Here is a 17854-nt window from a genome sequence, read left to right on the forward strand (position 1 = left end):
TGTGAATGTAGCTGTCAAAACCGAAAAGATGACTTTCTACGTTGCCCAAGTGCTGTTTGTTTTTGCAGATCTGTGTGCTTATGTTGAAATTTAGGAAGCAGAGTAAAGGCTCTTAGTTAAATCTGGCTTATAACCTTCTAGATCAATATGAAACATCCCTGCACTGGAAACTCATCCCTCCCCACCCACTCCATGACTCCTAAAGAGCATGCAGGGAGGCTTTCTTTGCATTTTTGCCCTAGTATTTGTCTGATGCAGTATCTTTGTTCTCCTTGGGAAAGAAGAATTAAAGCAATGGGCAGATAAGCAAGTTCAGGCTGCTCATGCAGCGTAGGTAATGATCTACTGGATTACATCATTTCTGTTGCACTAGCAGAAAAAAAAAAAAAAAACGAATGGAAAAAGTCTGGCAGGCTGTGCCACGTACTGTTATGCCACACCTTTCCTTGTGGAGGTTTGGCCAAGTTCTGTTCTGACTGTTCCCCATTGACTTGGTAACATTAGGAGCCTTTAGTGATGGGACTCAGTCTCCTGTTTAAGACTTTGTTGAAAGAAAGAAGATTGCTGGCATTCAGATTGTGAAGCTTGTAGTTTGTAGTAGTGATGGGCAAAAGTATCCATTGCAATGTTTGTGATAAGTTAAGTGGGAGTTCTGGGAGATGGGAAGCTAGCTTTGAGTTTATTTGACTAGAGTGAAGAAGAAATCCTGTTCTTGCACAACTGAGAATGCTGTCCCACGAGTACGGCATACTTCATTCCCCTTGTTTTCTTAATTATTTCTGAGATTGTTTTTTTTTAAAGCTTTCAAATATCTTTAGTTTATCTAATTGATTAGCAGGGTTACTTGTATTATCAGAAGGGTAAAAAGCATATTGTTTCTTTCCTTCAGTGCAATAGAAAATTCCCGTGCTGATACCCCTGTAGTCAGCTCTAGTGAAGCTGAACAGTCAGAACCTGACTGTGATATTGGTGGGACACTTGAGGCTGACCCTCAGAGTGAGCCTTCCTCTTTTGTCAGTCCACCAGAGAGGTGAGTATTGAAGTAGGTTATGAGACTGAATAATTTAAAGGTAATTGTTCGTTTCTGTCCTGGCCTTGCAACAAAGATCTGCATGTGCTTGCTTATCCGCATTTGTATGTGTGTTTTAATATTGTATATGACTGAAAATGTGATCGTTTTGTAGGTCCTAATGCTCTAAAATTTTCAGCCTTGCAGGCCAACATATAGAGAACATATCTTCTTCACATGGCAAGGGAAAGAAGACAAAATCTGAGTTTGAATCAAAAGTTGCAGCAGCTGAAAAAGGGGCAGATCAAAAATCTGCTCTGAATGCCTCTGAGAACTTAAAAAGGGAGGTAAGCAGTACTGAGATTCTGCTCAGCACGCACAAGAGTACGAAGGCCTTTGTTAAATAATCAACGGTGTTAAAGATGAGTGATTTCCATCGCTTTTTTGATTGCCACTGTCTAAATGCATAGCTCTTGCATCAGAAGCACTGCGTGCGGGTCTGATGTTGCCCTCTCAGCAAAGGTTTAAAATGGAAGAACAGGGCAGCAAGGTCAATCATTTTGCACAACTCAGTTTTTCTGAGCTGTCTCTTCCAGTACAGGATCTAGGGAAATCATGTCAAACAAAACCATCTGGAGCAGAATCCAGAAGAACGGTTCTTGGTATAACAGGTAGTGAAAGTGGGACTTCCTGTAGGATGCTGGCTTCCTCTGCGTGGGTTAAAGAAATGCAGGGGGTTTGTGGTCCAGGTAAGCTTGTAGAACAGAAGTCTGAAAGTTGACTCTCTCGACTGAGTCAGGAAGTCCTTAAGCAGCAAGCAGATAGCTAGAGGCAAAGACGACACTTGGAGGAAATATACAATGTTTGCTGTGTTGTTACTCTTTCCTAAGTATCTTGTTTGCCCAGTGTTAAAATTGTTACTTAGCTTAGACAAGACTTAGCCTGAACTGTGGGACTGCCTTTATGTTCTCATTGAGAGGCATTTTATAAAGCTTATTTGTTTTATATAGGTAAAGAATGTCCAAGGCCACAGTAACACCACATTTTGCTATTTTAGGATCACATTTAGATTGCCACTAATAACTTTGTTAACTTTTTAAATGTGTAGTCTATCTAAGAAGTTACTCCCACTGAACAGACTGCGGTGTGCCTTAAAATGCAGTCAGAAAGAGTATTCTAAAGAATTTGACTACAAAAAATGGTGTAAAGTGATTTTTATAAAATGCTTTAAATATTTTTTTTTAAAATAACCTAATTCTTTAATGATTGAATTAAATAATTGTGGTGTTGCATTCTGTCATAGTTAAGCAAGAGCATTGTTTACTCAATTGGCTTTTTGATTTGTCACTTGCCTCATAGTCCGGTGAGGATCAGATATTTCTGAAATTTCTTGGGAGAAGAAAATAGGCATTTTTTTTAGGTCCTCTGATTTCAAATTATATGGGGATGTATATTTGGATATGTCAAATCTAAAGGTCGGTTGCACTGTACGTCATGTGAAGAATTCTGTCATGTCACTTTTATCTAAGTATGTGTTATTCCTCTCTGTTTGAGGGCTTTCAGTTACAGAACTGTGTGAAATACTTGAAGTACAAAGATGTCAGCCTACAAAGCAGTCCTTCTGGAAATTACATGTAAAATATTGGCTGCAAAACAACAAATCTTCCTCACTTTAAATGCCTAGCAAAAGGTTTTTTCACATGACGTGCTGGAAATGTGTTTATATGAAGAAGTTAAGACTTCAAATGGTAGTATAGACTGTGGTTAAATTAAAGTGTAATTACTTTGGCAAGTCCAAAACATGTTTTCTGTATTAAACATAAAATATTTCTTTTAAATATCCAATTCTGCTGTTTTTTGTGGTTTTTGGAATTTCCGGGGGACCTCTGGAATTCTGACATGAGCAGCGTTTGTCTTTTAAGGATTTCTGCTGTAGGGAAACCTTTTTTTCTTAGGGAGAGGAGAAGCAAAAATCTTGAAGACAAAGCAGTTGTTCTATCAGACAGAAAGTTTACATTGTACTTGAAGTGTATTAATTCAGTGACAAAAATTGTCAGTATCTCAGTGAAAGCCTAAGATTCTGGGAGGAGACCATCACATGTTTATCTACCTTGGTACTAAGTTTTCAGCATGTGTCTAAATGATGGATCTCCTGTTTACTTGATGTAGAAGTTGAGCAGGCATTGATTTTTTTATTTTTTAAGAAAAAAAAAAAAAACACAACAGACATTAATTCGTCTTTGTTTCAGTGTTTGTATTGAAAAATATTTGCAATTGGTGTTTTCTTTCTTTCTTCCAGAAAGACTATAAGAAAACAGGAGAAATTGACCCTACATCTGTTATAACTCCAAAGGATCCTGGAGATATTCCGACATTTGATGAATGGAAAAAGAAAGTCATGGAAGTAGAGAAAGAAAAGAGTAAGTTCAGGATTCATTTGCTTGCCTTAAATACAGATTGCTTTAATCTTCTCTTAAATCTGAATAGTGAAACTAGCTGAATCCAGAATGCAGCCAGTAGGTTTGCATTCCTACTAAAATTACATGAGTAATGGCATTTGTTACATAAAAGTAGTGACAGCAGTTCCCTGCATGTGGAAACATTTGTTGTGTGAGTGTTATAATACCGGTATTTTCTGTTCCTAGGTCAATCAATGCACCCTTCTGCTGTTGGTGGACAGCATTCCACAAAAAAGGTTCAGAAAAACAGAAATAACTATGCCTCTGTAGAATGTGGTGCCAAAATTCTGGCAGCAAATCCAGAGGCAAAGGTAAGCATTCACTAATTATTAGCATGCATTACTTCAGTTTAAAGTCATGCAAAAAGTAGTGCAAAGTACAGTTACGTAAAAGTGAACACTGATTTTTGAAGTCATCTTTTATTTTTGGGTTTGGGTTTATTGTGATTTTGGGTTTATGTAAAAATGGAATGTAAACCGTGATCTGTCCCTCTTATTTAAGAGGGATTGCTGCAGAGAAAAACTTCTCTTTGACTGAAATATTTGGAAGGGGGAGGAGAATCTGCTCAGTATAGAAATTGGACAAAGTTATATAAAATAGCTCACCATAGTAAATAAGCTGTGATTGCCCAAGGCTGATGTGGTATACTGTCACCTGTATATTATTGTGCTTAAATGTTATGAAACCTGGTATTAATCTTCAGAACTAATACTAAATTTATTTTCGTGAAGTGGGAGGGCATGGGAAACTTGGTGATGGTATTGTCTTCCATACAACATAAAATACTAACTGTTGTATTCTTTATACAGAGCACGTCTGCTATTTTAATGGAAAATATGGACCTTTATATGCTAAATCCGTGCAGTACTAAAATCTGGTAGGTTACAGAGGTTTGCCTGTTTGTAAAGGCTAATTCTAGTTTTCCATCGCAATGGGGGTGCGCGTGTACTACGGAACTGGCTGGATCTCGGTGCATTTGTGCCTGTGAAATGTATGTAGGGAGCTTTAACTGATTTAGCAGAAGGCATTTAATTGTGTCCCCTGTAGAATTATGTCTCTGAGTGCTACGATTAAGGAGATAACTTTGTTCACGTTGTCATTTGTAGTTGTGACATAACTGTAATTCAAAAGAAAAAGAGCTGGGTATTCAAGTAAAGCTTTTGGTTTCTTTCCTCAGTTGCCAAATACTTGCAGGACGCATTATTGCTATTTACCACATATATAAATAATTGGCCTTTCAGGTATATGACTTAAGTGGTGGTTGCTATCCTTAGTTTTCAGTTCTGTGACTTGCTGCCCTTGATTTTGAAGGGATCAGCAAGTGATGCCTCCTAATTCTATAGCATTTCTGTAGTGTTCCTTTATACCCAGTGAAGGATGGAGCAACAAAGTAAAGGACTGAGGAGTGTAATCCTACAGGTGGAGTGCTTCTATTAATAATTTCCTTTTTGTCTTCAAGGTTTGTTATTGAGCTTTGTGAACCAATCCAAGTAAAACAGCTTGATATTGCGAATCATGAATTATTCTCTTCAACTCCTAAAGACTTTCTGGTGTCCATTAGTGACAGGTATGTTATCAAAATCAGCTCTTTTGAATGAAGAATGAAATAACTATTAAATGTGTCTGTATCAGGCATGATTTGTGCATTATTTTATGCAAATTGAGATGCATTGTGAAATGACAGATTTTCTTTGTGTGTATACGATCAGTTACTAGCTTTTTTCCCTGTGTTTCCTGTGTTTTTTGTGTGAAGAATAGTCTTACTTTGCTACACATCTCTTCATTAAAAAGCACAATGCAGCTATAATGCAACTCAAAAAAAAAACTAATAATAACTTATTTTGCAGACAGGTGTTTTGGAAGACATAAATGTCTTTAAACAGCAGAGTATGGAGTTTTGAATTTCATTAGATGACTATTTTTTTTGTTTTCTAGGTATCCAACAAACAAATGGATTAAACTAGGTACTTTCCATGCTAGAGATGAGAGGAATGTCCAAAGCTTTCCTCTGGATGAACAGATGTATGCCAAATACGTTAAGGTAATTTAAGCATAAATGTTTTTGCAGGGTTGTCAGAAAATGAAGTGTTTGCTGGTTTTACCTTCTATCTGGAAACATGTTATCAAAGCATTCATTGCTATTAATTGCATTAGTTTCAGTATTGGCCTCATACTAAATGTCTGTCAGACAGTCACAAGTGTTACCTTTCTCAAATGGTACCTGATAACGTGTTGGAACGCATGTGTTACCTTGTGTCCAAGAACTTCCTTAGTTGCTATCTGAATGTAGAAAAATCCAGGCGATGTTCTGATTTGCTTGACTTGCCAAACCGTCTTTTGAATATACGATTAAAAATGTAATCCTATTTTGTCTTTTGGCTGTATCTGCTTGTGTGTATGTATGTACATCTATGCACATACATACACATTCTCCTGGAGCACAGATTAGAATAGTGCATTTCTTGATATGTTTGTGCAGTATTCTGCTGTATAGTTGTAGGTGAACGTGAAAGAGCAAACATTTAAATTCCTGGTTTTGCTCGACAGACTCAAAGTGCACTTTTGCATTTTTTCAATCATAACTGCTATGTGAGCAAATTACTTAGAATTACTGCTACTGGAGCTAAATGTCTCAAATTAACTTCAGAAGGCTTTTCACATTACTGCAACACAGGTTTTTGGGGAATTATGAAACACTGTTTGCTTTTTAAAAAGAAATCTGACTTTGTACATTCATTTGAAGGTAAAATTTACTTCCAGAGGCTGCTTTGTTTAAAACATCTTAATTATAAGAAGCCTGTACACCTTGCACGATGCATCTAGTTATTTTTTAAAGCAAACATCAGTGCAACATAAAACTCAATCTCAAAGCTGAGACTGAAGTCCACTAAAGCAGTATGACCCTTTCGCTTCCTGTGTTACGGGTTACTGGGGCAGTGAATGGAACTGAAAAACAGAAAGCAACTGCTTCGTCATGGTAACTACTGAAATTAGGTTTGCCTGATGGGAGAGATCCCTGTCTTGCATTTGCCGTGATCTCTGACCTATCAAAATAGCTTGCAACAGTGTTTATTCAGAAGATTCACCAAAATAAAATTCCATAAATAATGTGGTGCTTGCACAGGGTTAAAAGCGTTACTGAAGATACTGTGATGTAGTGGAGCTGTAATCCAAATAAAATGCAGACTGTTTAGGCCCTCTCGGCAATGTTACCTTGTAATTAAGGTGCTTACAAAAACTGAATACTGGATTGTGCTATTAAATTGTTCTGTGCTTTCTTCAAAAGGTAGCTGTAATAGTTATCTATTGAATTTATATACCCAGAAATTCTGCATGAGTCAGGATAAAGACCTCATTTATTTTTAATTGTGTTTCTGGCTGAATTAATGCCTTAAGGTATCTAGAATCTTGACTGTCACTGAAGCTCCAAAATTACACTGGATGCTTCAGCAATTAACCTCCTGGAGGATATGGTATTTTGCCTTGAATAATATACTGTGGTAATTTTTTTAAAAGAACTTATAGTAATGTTTTCACTTTATAGCATAAAATGTAAGCGATTTCTAGGAGTGCCTAGTCTGCAGGATGAGTCCAAAAATTTTTCAGAAAGGTTTATTTTTTGAAGTAGCTTAATAAATGATCTGAAATTGACTTTTTGTAGGAGTGTTTTTATGAAAATAGTTATCTTGATCTCATTTGCAAATTATCACAGTCCTTCATTGAGAGTTTCTATGTAGTGGTTTTATAAGTGCATTCTACGCTTCCAAGCTGAGTTTAGACTAAATACCAGAGTGTAGTTAAGATCTCACTAGAAATATACTGAATGAAGCTTCCAAATGTGTAAGATGTTCTATGCACAATCTTCCAGTTGTCTCTATAAATTGCAGCATGTTACATTGAACTCAAAACAGTAGCAGGACATAGAATGCATGCTATGATTTTTTCTTTTGTGTCACTTCCTGTAATCTGTGCTCTTTAAAGGGGAAAAATTACACATAGTGAATATAACTCACCTTAATACTTTGTCTGGAATCATGCTGCTTAGAAAAATTGAATAACTTCACAAAGTTAATTAATAAAACGTGTTGCATGTTAATTGCTGTCTGCAAGGTATGAGGGCTAAATGAAATCTGCTACCTAAAGCATATGAAATAGTATTGCAACTTTATCCTTCATAACTTGTCATCCTAGGCATTATAGTAGTGAATTGAAAACAGCAAAACTCTGTAGTTGCCTGTGGCATGTTTGGCCTTTGTACTGACATCTTTTTTTTTTTTTTTTTTCTTTTCCTTTCTCTTGCTTCAGATGTTCATCAAGTACATAAAGGTTAGCAACCTCTTCTTTTGGAATGCTGAATGCATAGGGCTTGGGGTTTCTCTGCGGCTCAGCACATTAATGCATGGCAAGAATAAAGCTTTCAGTCTTTTCTGTTCTGGTGTTTTGGGCAATCTGCAAATCCCTTGTATAAAACAAAAACAAACAAACAAAAACACCCCCCTATGTTAAATGGATTCTTAACTCCATGGATCTTTGGTCTTTCATTTTAAGTATGTTTTATTCTGTAGGTGGAGCTGATATCACACTTTGGATCAGAACATTTTTGTCCCTTAAGTCTTATAAGGTAATGTCAAGTATTTTGCTTTGTATTTCTGCCTTTTTGCAATGTGGATTAGTGTGTTCTAACAAGAGCTGGGAAACAAAGTCTGATTTTCAGTATACCTGAGTTAGCTGGAAATGCTGCAAATTGACGTAATTGCCTAAGATGACCTGCTGCATAATGTTCTCTTCACATGTGTTTAAATAAGCTTCACATCTTTTAATTCAATTTCCCATTATGTAGGGAATAGTTTGTATTTGCTGGAGGTGAGGCAGAGAGGGTAGAGAACAGGGAGCATGAGCAGCCTCCCTGTGAGGACATGAGCATTTATTTCAAGACTGACCAAGCAAAACAAGGAACAAGTGGTACGCTAAAAAGAGCAGGTGTGCTGAGTGCTGTTGAGAAGCTGTGTTGCAGGCACCCGAGGTATGACCAGTCAGTAATATTTGAAACATCTAAATCAGAACTGTACGTGTAGTTCTGTGCTGTTCCTGAAAACCACTTTAAGTTCTGCTGTTAAAGCCATGCTAGGACTTGAACCCAAGAAATCCAGTGTTGTAAACAAAACAATATTTTTAGTGAGTAAGACTGCTTTAAATTGCTTTTATTTGAATTGATTTCAGCAGAGCAGGTCAAAGAACATAGCGTGCAAAATCAGGTAGTCAGGACTTAAAGTTTGTCAAAGGTCAAGCTGAGGAGATTTAAGAGCTTGTGGGGCACTTGAGACGAGAACATCTAGATAAGAGTTCAAGTTGAAAAGGAGAGCAGACCTCTTTGGAATCGTTGCAACTTAAAACAGGATCTTGGTTTGGAGCAGCACTTGAGAACATGCAACAGACTGGATAGGAGTTTGAGAAACTTACCTGGCAGTGTATCTGCTGCTTGGTCTTGGCTAACCGAAGGTAACTATTGCTTATCTGATTTTTGTTCCATACCACATGATGTTACCGTTGCTTATCTAATCATCAGTCATGTCAGGTAATTGCATAGCTAATAGACAAATGCTTGATTTTTGGTTTTTAAAACTGTTTGCAGGGTATTTGGTACTAGCATGGTTGAGGAATATGAAGAAATAGCTGATTCTCAGTATCAGTCTGAACGACAAGAACTCTTTGATGAAGATTATGGTAGGCAATAACTTCTGTTTTTTCCTTTGTTTTGGTATACCTTATGCAAGTCTGTTGACTTGTCTCCTGTGTATGTTAAATGATTTGACTGTTCAATTTACGTTGTCTTGTTTGATGTTAAGCATTTCTGGGCTTATCCAAGCATCCTTTTAAATTTTAAACTGCTAGTAACTCTTTGGAGGATTATTTTAAAACACTAGTAATGTCTTAGTCTCGTTTGTCAGGCTAGTCAATAATACCTTCATGTCCTGACAATAGCGAAGGATAACTAAAATAATCAGAGTAGCGTCCATAGCCTTTTCCCTAGGATTGTTTGGACCATCAATGTTGCAAACAATTGGAAAGGGCTTATGTTGGCTGGCAGACTTCATAAAAGATGTGTGAAAACACCTTCCCCTCGTCCTACAGCCCTCATTTGGAAGATTGGGGGAGAAGCCTGCACTAAGCCCAGTTAGCTGTTGGTGAATCCAGGGGAAACTGAAGCTTGAACTCTGAATCTCTTCGTATTTCTCACTGCATTGAGCTTGATACTTCAGTATGTCATTTCTGACCTTTAACTCTATTTCTGTAGCTTTATTTTTATGCTGTCAAACTGACAGTGTTGAATGACATGTTAAATCTTGAGGTTTATTTTGATTGATTGTGACATGTAATTTTGATAGTCATAAATATTCTTCTTTATTCATAGATTATCTGTTGGATTACAATACAGGGGAAGAAAAATCTTCAAAAAATCTCCTTGGTTCTGCTACAAGTGAGTATGACTTGGTAGAAAAATGCTGTGCTGAAATAAGTGAGCTGTTTGACATTGGAATGACACTTCCTTATGCAACAGTTATGACTTCCTGATTTTCCTACTGAAGCAATTTGTTGTGATTCCTATTTAATTGTGTAGGAGTGAACAGTAGCAATTTGAAAACGGATTATCATAAAATACTCTAAGACCAGAACTTTTAGATCTTTTTTTCAGAAACCTCGCTTTCTGTGAGTAAGGATCCTGAGCACCTAAAACAATCTGAATTTTACATAGGGCTATAAACATTCAGCATTAATATGCAGTAGAACCGTAATTACTTGGGAAACTTGGAAATCCAGGCAGAAATAAGGTGCTTTATTTATAGGAAGCAATATAAAGATTTACTTCCTACAGCCTGAGTGGAAGGGATGGAGAATACTTTCTGAGAAGAGTTTGTGTAAATATTGTAGCTTCCGTGTCTTCCATGAATACTGTATATTTTTTTGACAGAACTGATAGTTCTTGGCTGTCTCTTGTCACTTTTCCCTTTTGGAAAGCCTTCAGATGTGGGTTTTGTTTGGCCAAGTATACTTGAATATTCAGTTTTAATGGTATTCTTAACTCCTAATTTATTTAGGATAATATCAGCTGCCAGACACCCTACACTGTGCCACTCTTCCTTCTGGCCCAGATAATGAAGATCTGTTGTTCAGATTCAAGACTGCAACCTGAAGTTCTCAGGTTTTCCTTACGGTCCGTAGTGTATGAGAGCTGCAGGGTTCTTCACAACTGTCTCCTAGAACATAGTTGTCCCTTACAAAGGTCGTGGCTACGCATATTGCACAGCTTAGCATGGTTCTGAATGGGGCAATAGGTAGTGGAAAACGCAGTTTTTTTCTACTAAATGTTAGCCTCTCATGCATGAGAGAAAGCAGGGTATTCTTGTGTGACACTGCTTATCTTTGGTTTGTGGCCCAAATCCAAATTTCAAGACAACCTGAGGCATATTGATATTCTGTCCCCAGGTGCAGTATTGCAAGATATCGTTCACTGAAAAAAAAAAAAAGATTCTCAATGGTTTTTTTAAGTGTACTTAAGACAGCAATGAAAAGATCTGAAAGTTCATTGTTAGTGCTTTATCAGCACAGCTGGGCACTAAGACATTGCAGTGGTAATTATTTAATCCTGGCTGATAGATCTTAGTTTTGAGACCTTTTTTCTCCGTAATGTGTTCCTTTTTTGAAGGCATACTGTGTTTGAGAGTATTGTTTTGGGGGGCTTGTGTGTGTTAGAACAAATGAGACAGAATTCCGTTTTGGATTGTCTGTCTTTAAATAGTGACTGATAGCACAATGAGGGAGAGGGACCTCAGGGGAGGGGGATAATGAGCTTCAGGTACATCAATTCAAGAAACATTTTGCTGATTTAGCCTGTGTGGGTAGTTCTCTGCTCTTCTAGCCATCTCACAGACCGGCAGGCTTCTATACCAACCTTCAATTCCCCCTCTCTTTTCTTGCTTCTCCATCAATAATAAGAAATGATACTTCAAGTTTAACAACTTCAGATTGTCACTTTTCAAAGAGTAAAAATCCCGGGTAAATAACGTAATTCAGGAACGTGGTTTCTGACCCATTCTGGAGGGAGGGCAGCGCTAAGACTCGACAAAGCTTTGTGAAATCGAAGAATTTCGTCAGAACTTCTGAAATGCCCTTCTGTAAATTTGACCTTATCCATATAACGTATATGGCTGTATGTTGGTGGATGTGGGAGGAATGAGCAATGTAGGGCCAACTTTGGTGTGTTTATAGTAAGGTGCTCTTTCACTGTTCTTCACTTTCTAAACAAGCCTACATGTTAGCTATGTTATATATGCCTATATAGAGCCGATTCTTTGCGTCTAGTTCTGTTACTTTTTTAAAGGGAAAATACTGTTCTACTTTGTAGAAGGTAATCCAGATCAGTGGGTATATGTTTTCTCACATATACCCATATACACATATAGTGAGAACTGTTTTCTCACGGTTGCCTTGACTGATCTTGGTGATAACTTACATTTCAACATTCAAGAAACAGATTATCTTCAAATCCTCAAAAACTTGGAATTGTTATGTTGCAGCAGCATCAGAGTTGAAAGTCTGATTCAGGATTAATAAGGTTTGCACACCAACAAAGTCAGCTCAGCCTAGTATTAATGAATATTTATTGTTTGTCCTGGTGTGGGCATTTTGTCTTTAAAGGAGGAATTCTTGTCTTGTACATATAGCAAATGACATTTCTTGACTCATTCCTTGAATGCTGTCATGACAAATGACCTGACCTGTCTTCAGTAGAGTTCCTTGGTTTCAGTGTTAAAGCTCAAAGTACCTGACTCAGGGCTTCCCTCAGTGGTTCACACTCTTTGCTTGAACAGTTGTCTGCTTGTTTCACCGTTCCCTGGTTTGAATGGGCTGATGGTCATTGAGAGCTTCCTCCCACTTCTTGTCTTTGGTGTTAGAAAGTCTCACTGGATGGTTCAGGCTTGGTGTAGCTGATGTGGTTGGGAAATTGTTGCATTTGTTTTGTGAGGGAGGCCAGATGATTCCTTTCTGCAGGAGTTGCCAAAGCTAATGTAGAAAAACTACATTTAGAGCACAGTCTAAGGCAGCATTTAGAGATGTGTACTGACGCGTGCATTGGCAGCTATTTGGAATTACTGGGGGAGGTTTTGGTGAGCTGCTCTAGACAGCTCTGCCTGAATGCCTAAACAAAGTGGTACTGTGTACTGAGCTTTTCTTCAGCGGTTGTGTATCCCATTTCCCACATAAACTGTATTTTAACTGCCTAGAAGCTGACTGAAGAAAGACTTCAGTAGACTGTGACTGGTATTAGATACTGGTTTTCAAATACAAGCTTCTGACTTATAAACAGAAATCTCTTAGCCTTTAAAAGAAATGGATGCATTTCTTATAATTAGAATGACTTTTTCTTTTTAAATGTATAATGTGATTAATTTCAGGCAAGTGTTACGTAATAGCAGATTGTTCCATGGTATGATCTCTGAGCCCTCTGAATTTGTCCTCATCAGTTGGTTTCCATTTCAGATGCTATCCTCAGTATGGTGAACATTGCTGCTAATATGCTTGGAGCCAAAACTGAAGAGAATTCTGAAGCTGAAGGTATTTATTTTTAGGTTAAAAGCATTCTAGAAAGTCTTATTTCTCTTTTGCTTTTTTTTTTGTTTGCTTGTTTTAATTGTGAAGACCTTGATGGTCTGCGTTGAAATGATTTTTCTTCATCTTTTATGCCGTTACATCATCAGTGCTGTAAAATACTTATCCTATTGACTGCAAACCATGGAGTGAAGAAGTTGAATCTGCCAAGAAGGGAGCTGATACGAATATACCATATGTTTGCTCAGCTATATTCTGATGAGACCTTTACTCTGTTATGCAGCGTTAGTTGTAGAGTCTTAACTCCTTCTTCCTGGAAATATTTTGAGGCTGTCCATAACATCTGATAGTTAAACTGTTGTTAGTGTTTTCAAATAACTGGAACTTTAATGACACCTGCAGTTGTTGCTTTGTTAGAGTTAACATCTAATGTCCCACCCCAAAATCATGGAAAATAAACATGGTTCTTGAATCTTTGTCCTAATTCTTCTTCCATCCTGCAACAGGGAACAAAAGCATATCTGAAAATGTCACTGCCACCCCTGCAACTTCAACAGCTGCACCAAGACTGCCTGAACCAACTCCTGTTCCTTCACCAGAGTAAGCAATTGGTGTATTTTTGAGTGTTCTCCTAGCAGAGATTAGCACGTACCAGTCTGGAATCTTTGGGAGTAGAATGCTCTGATACGGCACACTGCCTTAAACAAGTAAAAATGAAAGCATTTGGAGAAGTATGAGTAGTTACTAACCAGGGAAATTTATTGCTTTAGTTACTATTTGTAGCTCTTTCATTACATGTTTTAACACTTGACGAAATGTCCAAATGCATCACTAATGTTTTCAATAGTTTATATTAGTTTGTTTGGAAGAAGTAAGAGGAGCGTTTTGTTCTTTGTGGCTCTTGCAGATTTCTTGGATGGCTGCTGCATTAATATTGTTAGAGGTTTTGCATGTTGTCTCCTGCAAGGAAGGTGAATTAGGAATGTAAGCTATATAGCTGAAACTTAAAAACAAAAACAAAAACCAAACTTTTTGAAGCTTATATTTTTTGCTAGGCTGTCTTTTAATGAAAGCACATATGCAAAGGTATGGAATTGGGTGGGGAGGGGGAGTTGTATGTATGAAATCTGTGCCTTTTTTTTTTTTTTTTTTTTAGGTGATGAGTTGTTTAGAATTGATTTGGCTGCTTAAAGCTGAGACTCTAGCTCATAGATATTAAGACATGACTGGTGCTGCATATAACGGTTTTATGTTTCATTAGAGACCAAGGAAGGTCAGATGGAAGACTTTGATTCTTGCATTTGGAGGCTGGAATAGAAGAGTAAAATGTTTGTGTATTAAAAATAAATAAATTAGTGGTATTTGAACTGGCAACCCCTTTACAGGATAACGGGACATACCTGATTGGGAAGGTCTTGCTGTTTCAGAAGCTAGGATTGAAATAAATTGTTGAAAACCAGGATTGAAATATAGTAGAAAAAAATAAATTACGATTTGTGACTGCATCCAAACTGGCCTTTGGTCATAACTTGGTGAATTTTCTAAAGTACCCTACTTCTGCAATCTTCTAGAGTAAGCATGTAAACCTGTTGAAGTAACATCCTGTCTTTAACTTTCTTCTTGTAGACTTGTTACTACAGATATTCCACAGATAGATAAAGAGCAATTAAATGTGGATTTGACAAAAGAAAGTCCAATTGTTCAGCTAGTACAAGAGTACGAAGAAGATGTAAGCCAGTCAACAGTAACCTTGCTGCCCAGTGATGATCAAGAAGAAGAAGCATCGGCATGGTTTGAACTTGAGACAGACAAATATTGCCCTGACTTGAGAACAGCATGTTGCATTTCCACTTTCTCAGAATATCTGTTTAAATGGTGTTCGCTTACAGCAGCCATCCATCGGCGGCGTACCAAGACTGAAGGTAAACATAAGCAAGATTACTCTGCTCATGGTCAGCAGCCGCAGGCAGTTCTGACTGAATCTGTGCACGTGTCAACAGATGAGCCTCTGCCTGAGCAATTAGAGAGCAAAGTTGAGAGGCTGCCTGGATCTACTGCTGCAGTTGACTTCAGCAGTGTGGTCCATGAGGAGATCAGTAATGAGACCACAGATGCTATTGAATTGGAACCAAGCCATCCTCAAACTGTCTCTCAGTCCCTCCTCCTTGAAGTTACCTCTGAAGTTAAGCCATTGCCAACAACAGAGATGGTGCTGGAGCCTGCTAAAGAAGACTTGGGCCAGGTGGCACCAAGGGGCACTCCCCCAGTGGATACAGCTGAGATGAGTGCAGAAACAGAGAGGATTGAGAGCTCTGCTGCAGAAGAAACCCCTGTAGTTTCTGAAACCACTGTGCTCACTGAAGTAAAGGAGATGAGCACGAGAGAGACTGTTGCTACTCCAATGATCTCAAAGCCTACAGAGACTGTTCTGCAGCCTGAACATACAGTGGGCACGTTAGCCAGTGATGCTGGGGAAGGGAAGGAAAGCACTCCAGAAGTGCAGAAACCTGTCGTGTCTCCTGTTGAGTCCCCTGTATCTGAAACGAAGGAGGATGATCAGGCAACTGAAGAAGCTTTTATGTCAATTCCGGTCTCTGGGGGACCGCAGAGAACAGCTACAGACTTCTATGCTGAGTTGCAGAATTCAACAGATCTAGGCTACGCTAATGGAAACCTCGTTCATGGATCTAATCAAAAGGAGTCAGTCTTCATGCGCCTCAACAACCGAATTAAAGCCTTGGAAGTAAATATGTCTCTCAGCAGCCGTTATTTAGAAGAACTGAGTCAGAGGTAAGCCTGAGGAAGGATGGGAAAAAGGTACTGTACTTAGACATGATTTTAGCCAACTGTGCAAAGGAATTACACAGATATGCAAAGGAATGTATGGAAGGTAATGCAGTGGGGAGAGCTTTGTGGAAAATTGAGGAAAAGTACCGAATCCTGAGAAGCTACCAGAGACCTAGACATGTGTGGTTAGCTAGGGTTCCCTTTCTGTGTTTCCAGCTACAGTCAACATTTATTTTGTTGATTTATTCTTGTATTGCTATGTTTTGGGGCTCTTTTTCTTAAGGATTGAGTGCTGCAAGCACTTAGCCTCTCTGTAATCACTTCAGCAAAAGTGCACGTCCTCCTGTTGCTGTTAAATTGAGTGGCACACACCTACAGTGCCTTCTTCACTGGGCTACTCAGTTGGTTGCTTCCACATAAACTGCTGTGTAATGACTCCTGTTGAAGAAGGGAGCATGGAGAGGGAACTCAGAACTTTATATGAGGGATGCACGTTTATTAGTGTTTCATCTGTGGTGATCCTCAGCCATAGGACAACCGGGAAATTACCTATTTAAGAACTGGTTCCAAGGAAGATCTCTGTTACATTTACTGTTGTGCTGTCTTGGCAGTGAGTGTTTTGCAGAGTGAATCCGCTCCATAGTGAATGCCAGTAAATGAGCACTCAGTTCTAAGGTGCTGAAATTATCTTTGACCTTAAGCTTAGAATAAAACCACCCAAGGTAGAATGAAGTGTCCCTGTTCTACGTCTGAAACTAGAAAAGGAACACCACTTGAAGTTTAAATAAAGCTGTTTTGGACAAATGAGAGATTTCTCCTTGCGTAGTGGTGTGTTCTGAAGACAAGTTTAGTGCCGTGAGTTTTATGAACTAGCATTTCAGATCTATGTGCTGTTTTTGTTTTAGGTACCGAAAGCAAATGGAAGAAATGCAGAAGGCGTTCAATAAAACGATAATAAAACTTCAGAACACCTCAAGAATAGCAGAAGAGCAGGTATGGCTTGTTGAAGTACTTGCATGTTTTTAAAGAAAGTTGCTAGGACGTAGTTTTTTTCTGCTGAAAGTGTTTTTCTTACCTGTGTGTCTGCCTTTTAAAAGCAAGTCCATCCCTTGCTTCCCAACCATTTTCTCTGTAATAAAACTTTGCAGACATGCTCCCAGTCTCTTTTAAAATAAAGCCATTTCCCGCTTGTTTTTCAGTGTGTCAGTTGTCAGCTGTTAATGGCTAAAAGTCGTAAATATATTTGTCAGTGGAAGTTACCCATGTCACTTCCAACCCTTGTTTCTTGGTTGTAGCTGCACTCAAAACCTGTTTTTGGAAGCTTGGTTGGGTTTTGCAGCTCTGGTTTAAAATACAGATAGGCAATTACTCTGATGTTGCTGGAGAGAGACCTAACTTCCAGAAAGGGGGAGGGAGTGGTAATGGCATGTCAAATTTGCAATTCAAAGGGAGGCACATATAGCAGAAGTTTTAGTTCCTTCTCTGAAATGTCATTAAAGAATGTGAGAGCTGAAAGTGAAGGTTTTGTTGTTTTTTCTCTTGAACTACTGTCCTAGCTTTCCTGAGTAGCTGTCAAATATAGCATTAACCGTGTGCTGAATAATCACAAAAGCAATCGTGCATGTTTTAGCAAGCTTAATCCCAAACACTGAAAATTTCTGAAGTATAATCCCAGGCATGTAGTTAGCTCATTTGTCAAAAGCAAAGAAAACCACAAATTCCCTGAAATCACACACATGCCCTTTTTTGCATGTCTTAAATATTACCAAATGCTGGTCAGCCTGAGGTGCTCTTCTTGGCTAACCTCCCTTATGCTCTTTGCACCTTTCTCAATTTCTTGTAAGATTAAGGATCTTGTTAGGACTTCCTCCAGGAAACGATAGCTGCAAAGGGCTTATTTCTGGCTGCCTTGGGCCCCTCCTACTGGGCGTCTGCCCACCTGAGCCCAGAACAGAAGCCAGATTTCAGCCTTTAGATTTCAGCTTTGCCT

At 38.4% G+C, this 17854-nt stretch overlaps 1 protein-coding gene across 4 annotated transcripts in view; it reads left to right on the forward strand.

Annotated features, from left to right (window-relative positions):
• The window catches only part of SUCO (SUN domain containing ossification factor), a 40246-nt gene that overhangs the window by 16844 nt on the left and 5548 nt on the right, over positions 1-17854 (forward strand). For 3 of the 4 annotated variants that reach the window (XM_032192073.1, XM_032192075.1, XM_032192072.1), the window contains exons 5-19: positions 890-1030; positions 1209-1356; positions 3309-3429; positions 3655-3779; positions 4278-4345; positions 4928-5035; positions 5404-5509; positions 7774-7794; positions 8034-8089; positions 9101-9192; positions 9881-9946; positions 13009-13083; positions 13584-13677; positions 14704-15867; positions 16770-16857. In XM_032192073.1, coding sequence (XP_032047964.1) covers positions 890-1030; positions 1209-1356; positions 3309-3429; positions 3655-3779; positions 4278-4345; positions 4928-5035; positions 5404-5509; positions 7774-7794; positions 8034-8089; positions 9101-9192; positions 9881-9946; positions 13009-13083; positions 13584-13677; positions 14704-15867; positions 16770-16857 — 2473 coding nt within the window. The remainder of the gene's footprint in view (positions 1-889; positions 1031-1208; positions 1357-3308; positions 3430-3654; positions 3780-4277; positions 4346-4927; positions 5036-5403; positions 5510-7773; positions 7795-8033; positions 8090-9100; positions 9193-9880; positions 9947-13008; positions 13084-13583; positions 13678-14703; positions 15868-16769; positions 16858-17854) is intronic. The other variant, XM_032192074.1, reaches the window with a different exon arrangement.

The sequence above is a fragment of the Aythya fuligula genome, chromosome 8, assembly GCF_009819795.1.
Source record: "Aythya fuligula isolate bAytFul2 chromosome 8, bAytFul2.pri, whole genome shotgun sequence".
Lineage (NCBI taxonomy): Eukaryota > Metazoa > Chordata > Aves > Anseriformes > Anatidae > Aythya > Aythya fuligula.